Source organism: Symphalangus syndactylus, chromosome 8 (assembly GCF_028878055.3).
Source record: "Symphalangus syndactylus isolate Jambi chromosome 8, NHGRI_mSymSyn1-v2.1_pri, whole genome shotgun sequence".
Lineage (NCBI taxonomy): Eukaryota > Metazoa > Chordata > Mammalia > Primates > Hylobatidae > Symphalangus > Symphalangus syndactylus.
The window spans coordinates 130,130,077-130,154,499 of NC_072430.2; the positions used below are offsets into that span (position 1 = coordinate 130,130,077).

Here is a 24,423-nt window from a genome sequence, read left to right on the forward strand (position 1 = left end):
TGGAAAGGTTATTTACTCTTACTATTAATGATGCTTTGGGGATTGCAGTGGAGAGAGAAAAAGAAAGAGGTTGAATCGGTTGGTGGCTGCTCACAGCTTATATACACAATACAGCTGCATTTTCACCTCCATTCTTGTGGGAAGATTTGTTTGCTTGGATTTCACAAGAATGTTCAACATAAGATATAAAAAACTATAGAGTTTATGTCTGTGTTTCTTACCCTAGTGTATGTAAAAACCAGTAATGCATGAACTTTATGCAAATTCTTTGAATTTGGCAACAAGATATTCAAACAGTTTTATTTGCTTATGCTGAATTAATTAGTGCTCACATAACTTTATTGCATAAAATTTACATGTGTGCTTATTTTAATAATTTACAAGAAAATATTAGTTGGTCAATTATTCTACCAAAATAGTCTTGTAAATGCTCAGAACCATGTTGAGACCTATACAGGTTAAACGTGAGTATAAGAAACAGCACTGATTGCCTTTCTACTCCAAGACTTTTACTTTATTTAAAAACAAAAACTTAACATTATGAAGTGAATTTTGGGGGAAAATCTATTCTATTTGTACTTCTCAGGGGTTAGGAAAGAGAGAAGTTTCAAAAACAGCTGTCAATGAGAATAGATTGAACTCGACTGGAGGATTAATTGACTCGATCTTGTAAGGCGAGATTTAAAGAAATGGAAAGAATATGTTCAATCAGAAGAATTCATTATTCACTCATCCCCCCATCTAAACGAGGTCCTCCCTATTTTTCCCTTTCATATCACTCTATTTTCTTTATAGCATCAATCTTAATCACCTGGCTCTACCCTAATCTCTATGTTTTATGGGGAGAGATAATTTGTTTTTTTTGTTGAATGACTAGGGCCTAGCACACTGTCTAGCACAGACAGGCCTTCAGTAGTTATGGGTTTAATTAATTAACTAATAAATCAGATATTTGTGATTTTATGGGGCCATAAAATCACAAGAATAGATATTGGTGATTATTGTAGCAGAAAATAAGATTGAACATGTGCAGTGTTGCCACATTATGTAATATTTTAAAATAAAATGCTGTTGCAAGGATTTGAGCAAAGGAATGTTCCCTTTAAGCATATCTTCAGTAGACTGACCTAATAAAGCTATGGAAGATAGATGAGAAGACTGCAGACCAAATCTGGTTTGTTGCTGAGGTCATCCTTGCAAATGATGACAGCCCCACCTGCTGTGAACCTGAATTAACTGATCTTGACCTCCGCATTTGACACACCTGTGCTCATCACATTACCACTTCAAGGATAAGCATGTTGAAGGTATATACGAGGGAGTGATAGAGATGATTGATCACAAAATTTAAGCTGCATTTAGGAAGACAAGATTTACAGCAATTGAGAAACACAGAAAAGATTGCAAGACCAAGGAACAGAAAAAGTTCCAAAAGGGGGTCAAAGGAGAGCTAAGGTTGAACATACAAAGGAAGCAAACTGAAAAGGCAAGTGATGGTAGTCAAATATACAGATGCTTAAAATTGAGGTTATAGAGGGAGTGAGGTTATTGGTAATCAAAAGGTCCAGATTGTGGCCCTGAGTGTGGTGGCTATGACAGGAAGAAAAAAAAAATATCTTTAGGGAGAAGATTTCAAGAAAGTGTGTGGCCAGGGAATATGTGTATATTTAACACTGTGTCTCATGCATTCCCAAATTAGCCTACAACTTACATTTTTTATCCTCCTTTTTTTAAACTAAATGGGTTGCAATGAAAATATCTTTTGGTGATTCCTACCCTGATCCAAATCCTGTATTTTCCAAGGTTTGCAAACTCTTTAAGAAAAAACTGAAACAGATGGCCACAAATGAGTTATAAATGGAAAAAACAAAAACAAAAACAATAAAGCCCCACAGAAAACCTTTGCCAAAGAATCATTAAGTTAATTGTCCTCCTTAAGTTGAACCAGGCTTTAGTAAAAAAGAAATTCTTTTCAATAAGGAAACTGTGAAGTTAAATTTCCCTGGTCACCTTCCATGTGTACAGGAAGGTTTGTTTTTAATAGGGTGTATCTTAAATTTAAATGTGCTGTCAGTTAAACTGTAAACCCTGAGGGGTGTATATCTTTATTGTATAGTACTGGCTCATTATGCTGTTGTGTGCAACAAATAATAGATGATAAATACTATAATGAGGCCAACTAAGATACTGCATCTATTGTAATGGAGAATTTTTATTTTTTTATTTTTAGATGCATTGTGAGCATTAAAACTGTTGCTAATATGTTGTGATAATAGCTTTTAATTAGTTATGAATAAAGATGTGTAGGAGAAGATTAGGTTTGATTAAAGGCAAATTTTAACACTGGACCCTGACACCCCTTAGGGCTACAGCATAAAGCGGATAATCCAAGTGCCTTCATTGACACAGCATTAGATTCAATTATTTTGTCTGAAGAAAACCAATCAAGGAAAGTGCATTGTTCCTGCAAAGCTATTCTAGAAAAACAGGGAGCCAAGCTCCTGGCCTCTGCGTAGGTAATTTTGCCATCTATATTTCAATCTATCATATTATTACATTTGGGTACATTAAGCACATCTGCAACCTGTTGTGCATAGAGACAGCACACTGGCCACTCTATTTACAGTAACTAATACATCCATGCATAAGTATTTGGCTCTTTAGTGTCTCTAGGGATTCACATTTACATGTCACTCTGATTACATGAATGAGGGCTGGAAGCTGGGTTTTTAGAACTCTAAGGCATGACTTTTTTAATGGACTTCACAAATGCCAGAGAGGACACTTCTCAGCTTTATCAGTTTGCCAAGGTGGTGTGTCCAATAGAAATGTTTGTAAAAATGCTTTTTGTTGTTAAGGTAGGAAAAACACTTCATGAATAAAACCTGACCTGGATTTATGTATGCATTTAATCCCACAAATATCCTGAGGGATCATGGGGTAAGGTATTACCACCTCATTGGATAAATGGATGAATCCATTGGGAAATGAATTCTCTAGTGGTCACACAATGATTTAGGAGCAGTGTTAGAAATGAAATTTTCTGTCTGGAAACAATGTACATGTACATGCATGTGTGTGTGTGATCTACAGTGTCTTTTTCTATAGACACACAGATGATAGAATTTTTTCACTTCCCGGAAAATGTATGGCTTGACTATTCAATTAGAGATACTGAGTTCAGTTCCGTTTAGAGGTTGGAAATTTCTGGATGACATAACTTATTATCTATATTTCACTTTATCTCTTCACTCCCATTCAAGCCAAGTCTCTATTTTGAAAAGATTTTGGTCTTCTAGATTTATTCTACTGAAGCAAAATTTCTGTAACTCTTTAATATATGCCTGGAAATAATATAATTAACTATGTATTCCTTTTAATGTAGGTCTAAAATAATTTAAATCCATAAATATTTACATGCTAATTTTTACACTCAAAGAATTACACTAGATGCTATGGGAGACAAAGGAAACACGCAAATTTTGACTTTTATCTTCAAAAATTGTATAATGTCAAGGTTGTATATAATAGCTGTAATATAAGGCAAATAGTGACAATATGAAGGAAGTTCACTAAAGAAGAGAGTGGGTATTGATGAAAGTTTAAGAAAGAAGTGGCATTTGTTTAGGCCCTGAATAACTTGAAATTTTTTTTTTTTTTTTTTAAATAGAGGTGTAGTTTGAAGGGGAAAAGACCCCAGGGGAGTGGAGGGAAGAAGAATTATGTGAGTGGATATGACAAGATAAGAAAGAAGGCTGGGCCACATTAAGCAGAGCTTAAATTCCTTACAGAGGAACTGGACTCTTATTTTGGATAATCCTGAAGACTTTAAAGAGGAGGATTGATGTGATCCCGTTTATTTTTTAGGACTTTTTTTTTTTTTTTTTAGGTCAATGAATGCATTATTGCTGGGGAAAACTGAGACAAATAATCCGAGTAAGAATATCATTTAGTAGCTGGGATCAAAAGTTCATAAAAAGCCTTGTAGATGGTTTGGAAAATAGGGAACAGATGTGAAATCTAGGTAGAAGAGGAAGAATTTGTTGACAGTTTGAGTGTCTGTATATATAGGAAGTATATAGGTGTCAAATTTCTTGGAAGCATTTGTTCTCTGTGACTGAGAGAATGATGCTTTGAAGACAAAGTTTCATTAGAGCGAAAAGGGAGATGGCGATGATATTGGTTTAGAACATGCTAATCTTGGGTGTCAAAGGAACACTCATTTGGAAATGTGCAGTATTTTGTTGAGAGGGCAAACAGATGTCTCAGAATGGAGGTAACCATGGAATATTAGATTTGAAAATCATGTGGACAGGATAGCTTTGAAGTCTTAAAAATTGATATTTGTCAACGACAAGCACAGAAAAATCATAAAAGGGGAAACAGAACTTTGACCTACACTGAAGCATGAGGGGCAATAAGAGAAGTCAGTGGAAATACCAAGTAGGACAAATTGGAAAAATGCAAAAGCAGGAGAGGACAGTATTTAGGAAGCCAAGGAAATAGGACATTCCAGAAAGAAGCTGCGGTCTAAAAGAGATAAAATGGTTCTAAAGGTATTGAGAAGAATCTAGAGAAAAATAAAACTTTCTAGTTTATGCCATTAGCAAGGAAAAGGTTACTTTTTTTTTTTTTTTTTGGTGGAGTCTTGCTCTGTTGCCCAGGCTGGAGTACAGTGGCACCATCCACTCACGGCAAGCTCTGCCTCCCGGGTTCACGCCATGCTCCTGCCTCAGTCTCCAGAGTAGCTGGGACTACAGGTGCCCACCACCATTCCTGGCTAATTTTTTTTTTTTGTATTTTTAGTAGAGATGGGGTTTCATAGTGTTAGCCAGGATGGTCTCGATCTCCTGACCTGGTGACCCGCCCGTCTTGGCCTCCCAAAGTGCTGGGATTACAGGCATGAGCCACCGCTTTAAGAAAACCATTTCAGTAGACTCTTTGGTGGTAGAAGCCAGAGTACAACAGATACACAAAGAATGTGACTTAAGGACAGTGATAAGAAGTTGAGAACCCCTTTTGAGACTTTGCCATCTTGTTCAAAGGTGCATCCCTGGCGGCTAACAATGTATTGGGCACAAAAGAGATTCTCAATAGATGTTTGTGAATTAAAGATGAATGAATGATTTAGTAAATGAATGAGAGAGAAGAAAAAATAGCAGAAGGGAAGGAGAAAGGGAGGGAGAGAGAGAAATAGAGAAAGAATACAAGAGATGAAGCAGGAGCTCACGATGTTTGAGCTAAGTATTGCTAAAGAAAGGGGAGTTGGAAATGTTTAGGATTGCTGATGAGAATAATCAATGAAGAATATACCATGGAGAATAAAGTGGAAGAATAATATATGTGGAAAAATTGTTAAGAAATATTGAGTCAGCATACCAGAGGAAAAAATATAGTTAATGATGTAGAGAAGTTGAAAGATGTAGAGGAGAAAGACCCAGGGACCACTCATTGGAGAATCTTGTTAGTGAAATAGACCTTGAGGTATTATTCTGAGGGACTAGGCTCAGATTTGTCAAAACCGAGGTTTCCTAAAGCTTGCAGTCATAAAGAGGTGTGTACTACGTGTAACTGCAGAATTATCTTAATTCTTAAGAAGGGTAAGTTTAAGTTACGTTCATTATTTAGAAAGACATTGAATTATTTTTGGATTGATATGAAACATGAAACTGTTTTATTTTTATTCCTTGATAGTTCATTTTTCACAATGATTCTGTAAATACATGGCTAGGATTTCCAGATCTGTCTGAGGTGTGCTTTTCCCTTTCATCTCCATGACTCTGTTTTAAACTGCAAAATATTTGAGACCTCAGCAGAATATTTTGCAAGAAGCATTTCACTGTGCTCAAATATTTTCAATTTCCAGATACTTTCTATAAAGTCTTTTAGATCTTGTTTTGTTCAAGAAATTTAGAGCATTATTTCATTAAATCTTAAGACACTATTATCAGAAGAAGCACATATTACAAATGTTTGGGAAGGGCGAATGCTGTAGGTTTAAGACAGCTAACACGAAAGGTTTTTTATCTCAGTCTTCTGATTTTGTTTGACAAATCACCCCATCTCTCTGCTAGAAGGTCAATGAATAGATGGCAATATACCTGGGAAGTACAGGTTTCAAGAAAACTCATTTTTCTGGTGTGAAATTTCATGCCAGAAATAGTTTGGGGTCATGCTAATCCCTTTCTTCCAATATTATGGAGAATAGAGATTTTGCAAAACGGGGTACATATTTTGGTAGTTTTGCACCCTAAAACAGTAGTAAAAGAGGAAGCATTCAAGGGTGGTGTCAGTGTCTAATACTGTGTCATTGATGATAGTCTGGGCTGAGAAAGTAACTAGTTGCCTTATTACTGATAGGAAGCTTTTCAGAGAAGAAAACATACTGAAATTATACTGGAGAGTATGGCATCTGCCACTTCTTTGAGTTGTTTGGGTCTTTCTCAAATCCAGGGCATGACTTTACAGTTCTTACTAATAGGAACATGTGTTCTCCCTCTAGGTCCAACTTCAAACTGGCTTAAGGTTTGAGAGTAAACATAACTGATCTCATAAGCATACAATCTAGTCTCCAGATCATAAGTGTATGGACAAACCAGAGAGTAGCCTCTTGACTCTGGAATTCAAAATGCCATTGGTGTCAATCAAGATGTTTACAAAGTTGAAGGAGAATGATATCTAATCCAGGGACTTGTTAAATGATGATTAATTTAGAGGCTTCTACTGTGTTATCTCAGGCATGTAAATAATGTATAAAACAATATGAGAGAGAGATATTATTGGTAGCCTCTATTTTGAGGTGAAGATAACAAAACTGAATGAATTAATGTGCCTGGGGTCACAGAACTAGTTTGTGATAGAGCTAGAATTGTATGTTCAATTTTTCTAATTGGCCGTTGGGATATCTGAAAACAGCATTCCATCATACATTTTTTTGTTTGTTTCAACAGTGAAAGCAATTATCAGCTAATCATACCTGAGCCTCATAGTATCATTGTAGTTTTTCTTTCCAATGAGAGTTCGAAAATGCCAATCCCAAAATAGTTCAAAAAGAAAAGTTTCTGGATCTACCTAGCAGTTTTAATTGGGTCACATCTTTCTCTCTCTTCCACTATCTCTACCCACTTTCCACTTGCTACAAACAATGCATGGTCTGTGCTCTCAAGGAGCTCACAGACCAGTGGAGGAGATCAACTCAGAGAACACACCTGAAGGGTGTGATAAAGGAGGTGCTATCACATGGAGGATCATAGAGTCCTTTGGCAATGTTAAGGCAGGAACATGTTCCATTAGAGAATTCTTGAGGTCAGAAAGGGAACATGTTGCAGATGAGAACTGGCATAGAATCCAGACCTTAAAAGACCATAAGTATAACTTAAAAGTTTGGATTTTTAGCCCAAATAAATGGAAGAGCTATCAAAGGATTTTAATTTAGAGAGTGACATGAGCAAATCTGCATTTAGAAGGATAAATCTGGCAGCACTGTAGAGAAAGATCAGCTAAGAGGCAATTGTATTAATTTAGCCAAGAAGTGATGAGCACCTAAACCAAAGCTGAGCGGTAGAGATGGAGAGAAGAGGATTAAGTTGATCTCTGCATTCAGATTACTGGTTCCAACAGGGACAAAAATTAATAGTGTATGAGTATCACAGACTTTTCCTTTCTCCTTCATCATAAATTGAGAAAATGGCCACTGAAGAAGGAAATAGAGAAGAATGTCATTAAATAATAGTATCATCCGTTCTGTCGCTTAAGAAACCTGTGAGTTATTCTTGAACTATTCCCAAACATATATGTATACATTCATTTGTTTAATTGATACTTATTGGTTGCTCCTTTGGGCCAAACACTGTTCCAGCCATTGGAAATACAAGACAGACAAGGTCCAATTAAGTTTTGCTCAAATATACTGATAATTTTTCAATTTCTACAGATCCCCACTGCCAGCTCACAAATCCGCTTCTTCCTTCAACTTCTCGCTTCATCTGATGACGTCTTACTCATGATCTGCATCAGCTGAAAAGCCACATCTTCCCATGGGGCTTCCCAGCCCTTTGGTGGTTGTTAGGGCCCCAGGACTTGTTCTTCCATTGCACCTACCTTATACTTCTTGTGAGAGAACATCTGATCACAAGGTGCTGAAATCATAGGGGTTCAAGAGCTTGACCACTCTGCTCTGTTCACTGCCTGACAAACTATAGACACTTGGATATTTTGTAAATAAATAGTGAGTAAATAAATTCCTCAAGACAGAGCTATTTTGTCCTCCTTAAAAATCGTACCTTTAGAAAGCTAAACCAGTTATTATACTTTAAACCGGCATTAAGTTAAGGCCTTCTGCTCGGGAGGTTCAAGGCCATTGTATGTTATTCTATATTTCTAGTTTCTACTTCTAGGTTGAAAAAAATGAGCCACATATGGTTAGCTAAACTCATTTCTAAAAACTTGGCATGTTCTCAAACCATATTCAAAGCTTATGTCAGTTTTGAAGACACAAATAAAATATATTTTCCAGAACTTCCCCTCCTCTGGTTGAATTTTTGGAAAAGATCTCCCACGATGTGAACTTCTGTAAACTGCATTCTAAGTTCAATCTGAATATTATAATTTATTTTCCATATACCCTCTCCTTAGGCCATGACACTTCAAGGAGTAGAAGAGTCTTATGTATAGAAATGAGGAATGTTTTAATTTTAGATTCCAAAGTACCGTAGATAATAACATATGTTAATCTTAAAAGCACTTGTCATGTTTTAAGTAAAAATAAGTCTCTTAAAGATGTTCCATAGAATTTATTCTGGCTTTAATAAGCATTATATTTCTGTCCTGCCTCTTTAGAAACTCAGAAATGAAGAAAAGGAACTTTGATAGAGGTTAAAAAAAATCTCTCTACTTCCCTCTGTAACCTCCTTACTTTATTATAATTAAGCATCACATTAATGGGCAGCAATATTAACCTCAAACTCTTGGCAATAGCACTTTGTGATAAATAAGTTGTGTGCTTGTTTTTCAAGCATAACTCCCTAGCCATGATTACCCTAAGCTCTAACATTCATAAAAATCTTAAATTATCATGGTGTTTGATACAGATGACCATAAAACCCATTCAATAGATTTGCACAACTCTATAATTATTTCCAGCTGATAATTATGTTTTTTTTTCTTGACTTTTTCTTTTCATTTACTATCTGGATTTGGAAGTATATTGCATGACAATACTGTTGAAGCCCTCTTACAAAAATAAACAAAATGTATTAATATGATTAGAGTATGTTTTCCTTCATGGTGCTCTAGGGTGGAAACTTATTAAAAATGGCTATTTGATGACTGGGAACAGAAAGATAAAATTTGATACAGATAAAAGATAAAAATTGATACAGAGTTAGGTAAGTCAGGAAGGAAGGGGAGATAAATTAACATTTGTCCAGCCTCCTGTCATAGTACACTCAGGCTGCTAGGATAAATAGCACAGACATTTATTTCACACAGTTCTGGGAGCTGGAAAATCCAAGCTCGAGCTGATGGCAGATTCAGTGTCTGGTGAGGTCCTGCCTCCTGGTTCATTGACGACTGTTTCCTCTGTGTCCTCACACCATAGAAGGGGTGAGAGAGTTCTCTGGGATCTCTTTAATGAGGGCCCTAATTTCATTCTGAGGGTTTTGCCCCCAAGACTTAATCACCTCCCAAAGTCTCCATCTGCAAATACCATCACACTGGGGATTAGGTTTCGACACATGAATTTGGGGTGGGGGAGCAGGGGGGACAAACATTCAGTCTATAGCACCTGTACTTTTATCAGCCACCTTGATAGGCTATTTTAAAATGTCTTATCTCATTTTACTTTTTAACAACCCTGGAAAGTGTTTCTTTATAAAAATAAGCTAATTGAAGTTCATAAAATATATGTCTTCTACCTATAATTGGATAGCTAGTAAATAAGTTGGTTAGTTACATATCTCAAATTCTAAGATACTGAATTTTGGCAGAGGTGAAATCTCCTACCAAGGAGAAAGAACATATTTGATATTTAAAATATATCATTTTAGGCCAGGCAAGGTGGCTTATGCCTGTAACCCCAGCACTTTGGGAGGCCGAGGCAGGTGGATCACGAGGTCAGGAGTTTGAGACCAGCCTGGTCAAGGTGATGAAACCCCGTCTCTACTAAAAATACAAAAATTAGCTGGGTATGGTGATGTGTGCCTGTAATCCCAGCTACTTGGGAGACTGAGGCAGGAGAATTGCTTGAACCTGGGAGGCAGAGGTTGCAGTGAGCCGAGATTGCACCACTGCACTCCAGCCTGGGTGATGGAGCGAGACTCCATCTCGAAAAAAAAAAAAAACATCATCATCATCTTAAAGTATATCTGGAACTAATAGAAACTGAGTCCTTTCTCTTCAGGACAGTTTTGTTTTTTTTTCTTGTCATTTTATTTTGTTTTTCTATAACAGTTCATCACAGCAGTTAATAAAAAGATGTGTAAAAATCCCACTTTTAACACTTGACCTTCATATCCAAGAAGTATCAATAAAGAGCCAGACACAGGAAATTAATGTCTGAAAAAAACTAGGAGACTTAAAATATTAGGTGCATAAAGTAGAAAATAGATATCACTGAGGATATGAAGTGGTGAAAATGAGTGTTTGAGCCTAAGGCAAGAAATCCACAAATTATGGTTTTGAATGAGCATGTGTGGCTCAGGGAAGACATTAAGGGTAATGGTGAGTGAACAATTTGGAAGAAAATATGAACACAGTTTAATTTTACTGAAGCCAAGTTTTCATATCCAAGTATACTTCCTGATTTAAAAACTATATATAGGGCAAATATATAAAGCAGTTAATTATTTTTATTCATAGTGTTAAAAAGGAGGGATTTCTTCAAATAATAAAGTGGGATGCATTTGTTTCCTGTGTTGTATCATCCTCAGTCTATCCCTGACACCAGTTGCATTTTCTGATAAAAGTTAGCCAATAGCTCTTATTTAGTAACTACTGTCTGCACATTATTATACTGGTTCATTGAGGACTTTTCTCAATACATTTGTCAGGAAACTCAAATATAATTGGCTTTAACAAAATGGAATTTAGTAGTTGACATACCTGAACAGTTCTGGGATTATTCTAGCTGCAGACATAGCTATAGCCAGATCTTCTTCAAGGCCTGGAGACCTGGTCCCACTTATCTTCCTTCATAATGGGAGGAAGGATGAAGCAGGTCCAGACTTCTGGCCAGTGCAGCTTCATGCAAGCCCTGGGTTCACTCCGATTGGACCACCTTGAGGACTTTGCCGGTTCCTAAAATAGTCACGGTGGACAGGGTGATCCAACGTTTGTTTGGCTGAGACTGAGCAATATGGTGGACTGAGAGAAAAAAAAAAAAAAAAGATTCCCTACAGGAATTTCCATTGCAAAGATAAAGGAGAATACATCCCTGGGAAGCAAAAGTGAAATATGTTCACAAATTTTTTTAACTAATCCTTCTATTAGGCTATCTCCAAAGTGGACTTACTTCCATTATTCATTTTTCCTTGTAAAACAAATATGTGCTAGTGACTAGAGTGGTGAGCAAGGAGACAGAATGCCTGCTTTCATGAATCTGGGGGTAAGTGAATGTGACCAGCCATTGGTACTCAAGGTCAATGGGGCTGTGGAGAGTGTGTGAATATGATGAATTGTATGACAAGTTCCATCTGCCAAAAGTCAAAGCAGATGTACCTAATTATGCCTCTCTCTTAAAAGTCTGACTTTGAGTTGAGGCATCTTCCTTGTCAAATAGGAAGAGGTGTTACTAGTGGCTCTTTCGATGGCCAGTTTCCATGAGCACAGCTCAGCCTAGCTGGTCCTGATACCTAGAAAAGGCCATTGTGCTGGAGCAGGGATCCTTCTGGTAGGATGGGCCAGGAGGATGTTCAGTGGGCAGCAGAAAGTGAGCATTTAGCTTTGAGCATCTAAAGAGAAGGCGATAGGGAGGCAGCATAAAATATAAACTTTTTAAATCATACTTTTCATGAAGAAAGTGTAAATATTAGTTTCTTTCTATTCATTCACAGTGAAATGCCCACATGAAAGATTCCAAGAGTTAACAGGTGACAGTGGCCCACCTGCCCACAGGCAAATCTCATCCTCTTCTTTACAGCTGTAACCGCCACCATTTCCCTTTTAGATGTTCCCCCATTTAATTTATGGTTGAATGTGCCCTTTCCCTGATACTAGATAAAAACATCTTTTTGAAAATTTAACACAAAAAATCCTAAATGGTTTGCAAAGTTTGCAAAGGTAGAAATATACTAGAGTATGAATCAGTTTCAGAGACAGGTTTTTGAGCTCAGCTCCAAAGTATCACTACAGAAAAGAACTATTCATGCAGGCACACTCCTAGGCAACCCTTCAGTTTGTATCTCAAATTTCTAGATGTGCATAAAAGAGGATCAATATCTTTATCTACTTATCTATCAATCATTATCTAACTATCAGTCTACATCATTGTCACCATCATTATCTATCTGGAGTGGGATTATATTTTTCCCAATGCTTAGCAAAGATAACTCTACTACAAAATATTGACATGTTTGCCTCAAAATTGCATGCAGAAGCAACACCCCTGTCACTTTTGAAGATGATGTCTCACCTCAGCAGCTCGCCTTTCTCATGGGTTTTGTTTTTGTCTTCGAAAGGAAGCAGTTCTCATAAGGAAATACACAACATAAATGCTGATGGCTTTCAAGCAGACAGCAAGGCAAGGAACAAACTGGTGATTAGCGTTGTCAGAGCAGTTTTGAAGTGCTTGTTTTGTACCTTTCTTTATCGGTCCTAATCAGCAGGTGCTTTGAAAAATTGATGCAAGTATTTAAGAAAGTTAACAACATGAGGGGTATAGTTGCCTAGATTATCTTGATACCTTGAGTTAAATGTAGGATTTTATTTTGACTTTCTTTGTGTGAAGTTTTTTGAGGTTACATGGTACCATATGGCATGCTTTACAGGCATGGCCTTATAATGCAAATGATTACCCTGTAAGCAAAATTCAGTAGGAAAAGACTTAAATAAATGTAGGAATTTTAAGGCTAAAATTATTGACTGCATTTTATATATCAGACTGCTAAGTGCTTCGTATGCAGTAAATCAGGTAAATTTGATACCAGTTTTACGGGGCCAATGCCACTATTAAACAGCTAAGGAAATGGCCCCAGGGATTCAGTAGCTAATGTTATACAGCTGCTAAATAATGGCTCTGGGATAGTCTATAACTCCATGGTTCCAGTGCACAAATGTCCAGGCCTGTCTACTAGCCAATAATTTGTTTGGTGGAGATATTTACAAACATTGCATCAATTACTTCTGGAAAAATAACCCTCCTTGATTTAGATAATATTTTACACTTTGTGTTTTGTAATGGAATAACTAACCAACAGACAAGTAGATCTCACAACATTGCCTTCATTAGATGAGAAAAAGCATACTTGTTTAAATTCAGGATTATGAAACTTGTTTTTATTTTTATAACATGAGATGTGTCAGGCTTAATCTATCTTGAGTGTTGGAGTCTTATTGCAACAAGACTCTTTCTTTAGCCCACATAACTTTCACTTCCAGCCAAATATTCTTATAGTGCAGTTAGCTTCTAACTCCTCATTTAAATGCTCTAAGCCTCATTTAAATGCTCAGTCTGAAGCAGGAGAATGACCTATTTTCACAGGCATTCCTTATTTCTGGGGTCTTCCATTTGTCGTGACGCCTTCTCTTTCCCTGCTTCTTTGGTTTCTGAATGCCGGAGGAATTGTTCCCAAGTACGTCAGTTCAGGTCTCCTAGGAAGCAGACACCATGACAGAGTTAGAAGTCTGGGAGGTTTATTGGGAAGAATGCCTGTGAGAGATAAAGAAGGAGGAAGCAGAAGAGACAGGACAAACCTCAGATCACAATGCAGGTCTAGCACCTGTAAAAGGAGAGGGGGAGGAAAAGCAGTTGAATAGGACGATCATCAGACTGTGGTGCAGTGATGAGAAGGAAGGTCTTGATCAGTGCAATAGGGAAAGCCAGCCATAAAGGTTGCCTGAATCTGGGAAGAAGTAACCAGGTGTAATACCTCATTGTGCTCATCCGTTGTCTAGGAGCTGCCCACGGACAACACAGCCTCAACTAAAATGCTGCGCCAGATTTGGAAGACGGCAGCTGTCAGCTGTCAGCTGACTGCTACCCTCAGATGAGGTTCTCTCTTGAGGGACTTCTGAGCCACACACCTCCATGGCTGCCACAGTTCACTCCCTAGACTCAGCTGATGTCCTTCTCCTGCAGGTTTGGGGAACAGTTCTCTCCTGGCTCCCTTCTGGCTCTTCTTGAGGGGAAACTTGGAAGGGTGCAGTTAGTGAGACAAACTACAGCCCTCATCACTGCAGTTTGTATGGGAGCTACGACTGGTTCTCATCATCTCCCTCCTCCATCATTCATCCTAAATTCACCCCACCTTCAGCAAACACTTCCACTTGTCTCAGTGGCTTACTTGGTGGAGAGACTAATCTCTCACTCATGAGAAGTTGGAGCCCCTGGTAACCATAACCTTTCTGGGCCAGGGTTGCTACGTATGACCTTTCAAAGTCACATTTGGGCAAGACAGTACCAAGAGGCACCCGAGTGGATAACCTTGGTTTCACACATACTTCTCTCTGCCCCATTGCATAAAATCAGCCTTACTTCCTGCTGACCAGGATCAAGGATATCTTCCACAATGGCAACGATACTTCTGTTTTGTTTGTTTGTTTGTTTTAGAGCTAGGGTCTTGCTCTGTTGCCCAGGCTGGAGTGGTGCAGTGGCATAATCATAGCCCACTGCAGGTCTGAACTCCTGGGCTCAAGCAAACCTCCCACCTCAGTCTCCAGAGTGTCTGGGAAACAGGTGTACACCACCATGATCAGCTTCTTGTTGCCTGTTACCCACTACACAAGGGGTGTTCAAATTGCCCAAGGGGCAGCTATAAGTTGTTCAATGGGACACTTGCTGTGTCTTCTAGAAAGAGTGTGCCCTCTTTGGGGACCTGGACCTTTTAACTCTGTAGAGTCCAGAGTTATAGGGATTGGAAACATAAAGTACTCAATGGATAATTGTTGTCTTGTCAGCTAACTTCATTCCTCATGGCAAGTGCTCTCTTAAGAGATCTCAGTTGCATACCATTACAGCTGCCAGGTATTTGATCTCCTACCCGTACAAGGAATATGCATCCCCATATATTGCCATATGACTTGCAGTACTTATTGGAGGAGAATATGTCCCAGGCCACTGACCTCAAGCTTGACCATAAGACTGGTTTTAGTCAGTGGAGAGTGATGGAAAGATTATAAGCCACAACTGAACAGAAGCCAGGAGAGACGTTATATAAGTTAGTTGCTGTTTTTCCTTCTCTACCAGGAGAAAAAGTCCCAATGGGGATACTTCCTGGGGTGAAGAAGATATGTGAAACAGAGCTACAGTTGATGTGCATTCATACAAGCAAGAAACAAACCTATATCATTAAAAAACATTAGGGACTGGGGATGGTTTGTTACTGCAGGATAACCCAGTAAGATTTGGCTAATAGCTTGTAAGTTTTCTCATTCGTGATATTTTGCCTAGTATTTGCTTCTTCCTGATTGCTTCTAATTGATGTATCTACTCATTAATGGCCCTAACTATTGTTCTTAATATTTCTGGGCGGAGGCGGCGTGGGCCGGGGGGTGGGGGGGTGTTGGATTAGCTACATCAGAAACATCTGGATATACTTTTAAAAACACAAATTCATCTTCTACACCTACAGAGATTCTCATTCAACAGGTATGATTCAATCATTGCCCTTCATATGGAGTCTGGGAATCTGTATATTTAAAAAACTCCACAGGTTCCTAGCAAATTCAGAAACTAGTTGAATGCTGTACTTCCCAATCTTCAGTTTGCCTTGGACTAATAATCTTTCCGGGTCTCTTGAGCCTAGATGTGCCATCACCTTTACTGTTTGTCCCTAGCCTTGACTTGAACAATGGTCTTTGAATCCAAATTTGTTTTTGTCCTATTTCTTCATCTTGCATTTACGGCCTGGTCAAACTAAACTTGCAGTGGTACCTGCTAGTGCTTGAAGCATGCATTGAGTTTCTCTTGAAAGAAATGCTAGTGTGTGTGTGTGTGTGTGTGTGTGTATGTATGTGTGTGTGTAAAAGGCGTATATGAACCAAAGCAGATAGAGTTAGATTAAGTTGTTGTGTGCTGTTAAAAAAGATAATTCTGAAATGAAGAAGCAGAGTAAATTATCAGTCCGGGAAAAGGTTCAGGCTCCATTTAGGTCAAAAGTCACTGAGAAATTGCTGATAGAATTATTTTTAGTAACTCTCATAAATGCCCATGTGCATTAACACGTGCATAAATTTCCCCAGGTGGCTGTGTTACCAGAAATGGGATGACTGGCTAAATAAATCCTTAAAGCACCTTTTGTACAGTGATGAAACAGAAATGAACAAAAGACATTAGGGTGAAAAATAATTGAAAGCAAATATATCATCCAAATATATCAAATATATCATCCAAAGCCACAATCATCACAAACTGAAGATAGACCTTCCTATACCAAGACTACCCCTCACATCCACTACCCCATCCTTTCTCAAATTCTTCATTTTTCACAAACCACTCTGTTTGGATAAGCTTCTAATGTATGTCTTAATTGCCATTCTTTAAAACATACACACACACACACACACACACACACACAGAATGAGAGAGAGAGACAGAGACAGAGAATAAAACACATAAAAACACTGCACTGACTTTAGGATACTTTCGGCTATGATGTGAACACTGCCCCTTAGCCATCACTTGGACTCCATTCGTGCTTCTGGATACTGTTGATTTTTAATGGACTGAAATTCCAAACACCTTTATTGCAAAGATGGTACTCCGTGCTTAGTGTCTGAATATCAACTGAAAATATTCAGAAAAAAATACATATAAAATAATTTGGGTTGAGTGGCAAGTTATCATTGGTGTTAAAGGCCAGAATCAAGAATCTAATGTTCTTGTTAAATTCTTCTTGTCTGTATCCCCAAAGGACATGTGATTGTCATAAGTCCCCAGTTGAAGAAGGAAAAGAAAATCTCATTTTTCATTATTGTTCCTACTGGAATGTTAAAATTATAACAAACGTTGTAACAATATGAAAGATACAAAATTCCATCATATTATGAAGGCAGAGCCAGCCAAAATTAGTTTTACTAAATGAAGATCTGAATAAACTTACATGTCTGGAAAGGTAGACTCAGCAAGCTTCCAAACTTCATATACCCAGAGGTACTTCTTACCATTCAAACATATCTAAGAAAATTAGTCAAATATTTTGTAATGGTATTTTTAAAAAATTGTGTTTACTCTTGGTGAATGAAATTCATAGATAAAAAGAAACTCTAGAAAAATCTTCCTTTTAAAAGTTTACATTCACATTTGTGTCCCTTCTCTTCATAAAGGAGTCACTATTACTTGATAGCATAGACAGAGGCCCAAGAGTCATTTCCTAAATAATTGCTTGAGTTTCAAAATTAGAGGGGATTTCTTATATTTTAATATTTTTGTTCAAACTTTCCTATGTAAAACTTAAGAACCTTAAATTTGGAAACTTTGCATACACTGAATATTTATGAAGTATTAGAATCATCTCAGGATCAAACGATATTTAAGCTACACTTCTTTACTCAATGTTGCTGTTTTATTCTGTGTGTCTGATTTCTTAGTAGAACTGTTTCTAATGTAACTGAAGATTCTGGAGGACTGAGAGTGGTTGGCAATACCTTCACCAATTTAAGCAAATATTTTCTCCTCCCTTCCTCCTTTCTCTCTCCCTCCCTCCCTGCCTTTCTTCCTTTCTTCTTCTCTTTTTTTCCTTCCCTCCTTCCCTCCTTCCTTTCTTTTCCTGCCCTCCCCTTTCCTTTCCCTTCCTCTCCTTTGCTTTTTACTTTTTCTCCTTCCTTCCTTCCTTCCTTCCTTCCTTCCTTCCTTCCTTCCTTCCTTCCCTCCTTCCTTCCCTCCTTCCTTCCTTCCTTCCCTCCTTCCCTCCTTCCCTCCTTCCTTCCTTCCCTCCTTCCTTCCTTCCCTCCTTCCTTCCTTCCCTCCTTCCTTCCTTCCCTCCTTCCTTCCTTCCTCCCATCTTGCTTTGCTTGTCTTGCTTTGCTTTGTTTTTTTCTTTTGTTTCTTTCTTTCTCTTCCTTCCTTCCTTTTTTTGTTTTTCTTTCTTCTTTCTTTCTCTTTCTCTCTTTATCCCTCTTTCCCTCTTTCTTTCTTTCTTTCTTTCTTTCTTTCTTTCTTTCTTTCTCTTTCTTTTCTTTCCTTTCTTTCTTTCATAACAGAACATTTATTATTGTTTTTTGTTTCATTTTCTCCAATATATTAAGCAGATAAAAGCAGGAATGGTTTTGATGAAGTGGACAAGAGTCTCAAGTGCTGACCACTAGGGCTGAATTGCACATCAAAAGGAATCTGAGTCATAGTCATGGAATTCTTGTTTACATTTTAAGCCACTGATAAGATTTACCTCAAAGTAAATATAAAGTGATTGAAGATAAGTGTTCTATGTAGTATTTTTTCTTTCCTTTCGGGAAAACAAAATTTAACACAAAAGTTAGAATGCTTTCATCCTACTTGAGTTTGTTTTAAAAGGCAGCCTTTCACCGGACTAAAATGAAGATTTGAAATTTTCCCTATTAGAAATATGCTCACATGTATGATCTTGTATATCCTGGCTCCTTTTATCTTCATGGTTTTTGGTCTGCTTTCTTTTACAGCATAGGTGGAGAAGTAGGGCGAGGCCACGAAGGGAGTTACGTGGGCAAACATTTCCGCATGGGATTCATGACAATGCCTGCTCCTCAGGACAGACTTCCCCATCCTTGCTCCAGTGGCTTTTCTGTGAGATCACAGTCACTGCACTCGGTTGGGGGCACAGACGATGACAGCAGCTGTGGCTCACGGAGACAACCACCACCCAAGCCCAAGAGGGACCCCAGCACCAAGCTGAGCACCTCATCAGAGACGGTCAGCAGCACTGCAGCCAGTAAGAGCGGGAAACCCCCTGAGAGGACTGAAGGTAAAACACGCCATACCCACGTCACCTAGAAATCTCTTTCAGATAGTACGTTCAGGTCAGCATGCCCAGGGGCAAGTGCCTTCTTCACTGGGCCACATAATCCTGCCGCTCACCCTGAAGTCCTAGAAAAGAAGAATTGAGGGGAAGGTTATTTATTGATGTGTTGTCAAATTTCCAGAAGAATGTATTTCTGATGGTTCAGAAAGGGAAGGCAATATATGAGTTTTTTTAATCCTTTAAAGCTTCAAATTATTCAAAAAATATTCTGCCCAGAAATATATCTAAAAGTTATATTTTCTTATACTATTTATACAATTAAAGGTATTATTATTTGATTACCAAGGGGACATTTTAATTCAGGAAAATATCAAGAAAAAGCTTATAATCATTTTTAACGTTTTGGTGAATTTCCTTCCAATGAATATGAATTTATGTATTTGTGTGTGTATGTGTGTGCATACTATAATCTTAAACTCTACTTAATATCTCCAGTTTTTACCTTTACCTGCCTGTGTTTTTTCTCAGCTATGAAACATACAAATCAAATATATCCCAGCCTCCTTGCTGGTCTATGAATATAAATTAGGTCACATTAACACCAGATCTCACCAGCTCTTTAGGCATTACTGAATTTAGTAGAGTCTCAGCTTCCCTGAGTTACTCCTGAGAATTCCATGGTGGGAAAGTAGGCTTAAGTGTGCCTTGACACAAGCTATCTTGGTCAGTTGGGGCTGCTGTAACAAAACACCATAGCCTGGGTGGCATATAAGCAACAGCAATTTATTTCTCACAGTTCTGGAGGCTGGAAGCCTGAGAGCTCTGTTGGGGCCCACTTCCTGGTTGCAGACTGCCGACTTCTCCTTGTATCCTCAAAGGGCAGAAAGGCCTCCTTGGCCTCTTCCTAGGAAGACGCTAATCCTATTCATGAAAGCACTGCTCTCCTTCCCTTTCTACCTCCACATACAATCATTACGGGATTAAGTTTTCAACATTTCAATTTGGGGAGCACAAACATTCAGCTCATTGCACAGGTACATTCAGATCTTTACATAGCAAATGTGGAAAACACTTCAAGGTTCCCAATGCTGCCAGTGACCAGTTTGAGAGAGGAGTTCCACCAGGTCCCATAGCTCCTCTTCTGCCCCACTCTCCTTTCTCCACAGCAAGCCTCTCTGAGCCCCTAGGGTACCAAGTATCATATTTGCCTCAGAGAGCCAAATGGTCCTTTCTTCAACTAGGCAGTGTTTGTTGTCACATGGGCTTCCTAGTCCCTCATGAAAGCCCCTTGGCCTTCTGGCCTAATCTTTCCACAGATTCTCATAGGCAGTCCAGGAGATCAGATGCCTATGAGGTATGTGCCGTCTCTTCCATCATCCTTGTCTCTCCTTTCTCTCTCATTGGTGTTCAGGTGCCTTTAGCCAAAAACAACCAGTATCTTCAGTGCATATTGAATAATACCAATAAATGCCTGGAGATAGAGTCAGTCCATAAATTCTACAAAAAAAATCTCCTATGGCTTCAGTTTTTCCTACTATACCTATACAAAAAATGCTTTGCATATAAGTATATGAGGTTAAGACACACAAATGAATAACATGTATGTGTTTGCATATTTGCAAAATTGACATCACAGTGCATAGAGTCTTGTGTTTTGTATTTTCACTTCTTCTATTGTAACTAATTTCCATGGTGCGCAATTTGTCAAGAAACAACTTTAACAGAGAGAAGTGTACAGCCAAGTAATTAATCATTATCTTGTTGATGAATACTCAGATTGATTCTGTTTTGCAGCTACAATGAATAGTGCTACAATGAACATTCATGTGTGTGTGTGTGTGTGTGTGTGTGTAAAACTGTTATTCCTCTGCCCTCTTAGAGTATTAGACATTTGATCCTTTTTCTCATGATTCAGAGTTATCAGTAAGTCCTTCAACTTGTAACACATTTTTTAGAAACAATGTATTAATAGGTGTTTAGTTAACTCAGTAGCACACTAAAAGGCCCCAGAGGCCTACCGTCTGTAAATTTTAAATGTTGCTCATAGGTTTCCTTGATACATGGTGCTTTTCATTTCTCTTTATTTTCTGCAATTCTCTGTGCAGAAGTCACCACTCTCCTACTTCTACTGCCAGAAAACTACCCAATAAATTGTGTTAGATTGTTTTCAAAGAAAATTACTGATTTAAGAAAGTGATCACTGAAAGATGGGGGCCTGAATGCAGTCAGGAATAATTCAAGAATAAAGGGGAATAAAAGAACCACCCAAAGAGAGAAGAGAGATGAGAAGGACAAAGAAAGTAGCCAGTAAGGGATGTGTTATCAATGCCTTGTTGGCAGAAACATTTCTGGCAAGAGTGTAAAATACACACCTCAGAAAAGACCCCTTCATGGAGGGGGAGCTGGGCTACCTAGAGTGAAAGTATGGAGAAAATCATGATTACTGTCCCATAGAAGAAAAATTTGAGTGGCAATTCACTTGTCTTAAAAATAGAAGGGATTCCCATTCATTCGGGATATTTCATAGCTAGTTCCTGGGGCAGAGAGTCTCATAATTCTCTCAGATGTCTTCACCATCCAAGAATAGTGGGCTCCCAATGGCTACTTGTCAAGCAGAAGGCAGCAGCTCAACAAGCTTTATTTCTTCTGAAGACAAAATAGCAGATGTGGTTAAACTGCCGCAGCAAAGACTCGTTAGACTTGGAAAAAATACGTGATAGGTAGTGCGCTTATTAAACACCAACTCCAAATCCAGCATTTCTCCTTAAAAAGGAGCTCTGAGGGTGTTCAGTGGGCTACATAAGTTGTCGGCACCCAGTGCAGAAATGGTAGACTTCCATAGAGAAGTCATTTTTCATGGAAATTTTACTTTCTCTTTTTTTTTTCTCTTCAGAACACTTAATAAAATGGCAATTGCAAAAGTAGATATATGCAAATCTCTTCTACCAAGTTATGATCTCAATGATAATAGCATAAAGACAGGGCTCAATTCAGGGATGGGAGAAAAATCTTGAGTCCAAATGCATGTGTATATATGTGTGTACTCAGAGCCAAAATTATTAATATATAAATATGTAGATTGTTCTTTTATGAACTCTCAGTTCTGTATAATTGTGCTATAACTGGAGTTCATTACAGAGCCATATGTTTTCTTTATAATTTTTCTAGCTATCAACAGTATAACACAGATAAAAAATGACTTTTATAAATCTTAGCCTGTCTTTTCTTTTTACATTAAATGTCAGCAAAATCAAAATATTGATTCAGTGGTATTAGAATGATTGCCATGGTAACTGGCTTCTATTTAAGTGAGGGATTATGACTTCCTTGTGGATGAAAGTAAAAAGAACTGGACTCTACAAAAAGGCTTTTCAGAGTAGAAAAAAATAAAACTGTTGAGCACAAACAAAAAAAATCACATACCAAAAAAGTATAATTTAGTGTTTAAAAATTGTAACTCTGTTACCTTAAAAATATAGGTTTACTGTTCTATTTTCAGATTATCCAAAACAGAAACACCTTTAAAACATTTATATAGTGGTGAGCATAAACTGGCAATCAGTATACTATAAATATTTTAATTACCCCTTTTTATTGCTTCAGTGTGGTTCCTGCTTATTTTGAGGAAAGATTAGATGATATAAAGGGGGTTAAGTAGAAAGAGTGAGAGGCCCTATGAGCTGTGTCTCATGTGTGATCCAGCAAAAGGAGGGAGTGTGCACCCTCACATTGGTCATCCCCATTCCTCAGGTAAACACATAGCCGATTCCTCGATAATGTCATTGTTGGAAATGCTGTCTAGTTTCGGCAAAAGAGGCTGTACTTAGGATCAACAGGCAAACATTGACTTTAGGCAAGTGATCCAATGGGACTGTTTCTTTACCTTTAAAATGATTGTGAATAATGGGAAAATTGATCAGATCCTGCATCCCTCACAGATTTACGACAACCTAGTGAACTAATGCCAATGATTGTGCATGGTACAAAGAAGGTGCCGTACAAATAGAGCTGAATACCTTATTGAATCACCACTTCTAATAGGCCTGAATAACATGAAATTTTGGTCTGGTATAGCACATATATTAAAAACAAAGAGGAGGCTGGGCGTGGTGGCTGACGCTTGTAATCCCAGCACTTTGGGAGGCCAAGGCGGGCGGATCACGAGGTCAGGAGATCGAGACCACGGTGAAACCCCATCTCTACTAAAAATACAAAAAAATTAGCCTGGCGTGGTGGCGGGCCCCTGTAGTCCCAGCTACTCAGAGAGGCTGAGGCAGGAGAATGGCGTGAACCCGGGAGGCGGAGCTTGCAGTGAGCCGAGATCGCGCCACTGCACTCCAGCCTGGGTGACAGAGCGGGACTCCGTCTCAAAAAAAACCAAAAACAACAAAAAAAACAGAGGAAAAGAAAAGATATGTACATCTACTTCGCATGTTAGAGCCTTAATTTTACACCTAGCTATTGCCAAAATATGAAAGATAAGCACTAGAGAGGATGTGGGGAAAAGACAGCCCTTATACACTATTGATAGACATTAAAATAGCCATTAAGGAATAGTGAATAGTGCAAAAATTTAAAATAGAACTACCATGTGATCCAGCAATCCCACTACTGGGTACACTTCCAAGGAAACCAGTATGTTGAAGAGACATCTTTACTCTCATGTTTATTGCAGCATGAGCCATATCTTCACAATAGCCAAGATATGGAATCAACCTCAGTGCCCCTTAACAGATGAATAGATAAAGAAAATGTCATTCATACACACACACACACACACACACACACACACACAATAGAATACTATTCAGCCATAAAAAGGAATACAATCCTGACATTTTTGGCAACGTGGATGGGCCTGGAAGACATTATGTAAAATGAAATTAGCTAAGCACAGAAAGACAGATACTGCTTTATCTTACATGTAAAGTGTAAAAAAGTTAATCCTGTAGAAGTAAAGAGTAGCCTGGTGATCACCAGGGGCTAGGGCAGGAGTGGGTGAAAGTATTGGTCAAAGGATACAGAATTTTTCAGTTAGAAGGAATAAATTCAAAACATCTACGGTGCATCATGGTGACTATAGTTAATAACATATTGTATTGAGCATCCTTAAGAGATTTTGAGTTCTCATTACAAAAAAAAAAGTATGTGAGCTTATATATATATACATATATATATGTATAAGCTTGTGAGCTAATATATATATATATATAAATTAGCTCAATTTAGCCTTTCTACAATGTATACATATTTCAAAATAACATCTTATGCATGGCAAATATACACAATTTTTGCCAATTTAAATAGGCCAGGCATGGTGGCTTACACCTATAAT

At 38.1% G+C, this 24,423-nt stretch overlaps 1 protein-coding gene across 7 annotated transcripts in view; it reads left to right on the forward strand.

The window, feature by feature from the left end:
• NYAP2 (neuronal tyrosine-phosphorylated phosphoinositide-3-kinase adaptor 2) overlaps nucleotides 1-24,423 on the forward strand; it is a 330,902-nt gene that overhangs the window by 99,145 nt on the left and 207,334 nt on the right. For all 7 annotated transcript variants that reach the window (XM_063645748.1, XM_055290808.2, XM_055290803.2 and 4 more), the window contains one exon: nucleotides 18,790-19,091. In XM_063645748.1, coding sequence (XP_063501818.1) covers nucleotides 18,790-19,091 — 302 coding nt within the window. The remainder of the gene's footprint in view (nucleotides 1-18,789; nucleotides 19,092-24,423) is intronic.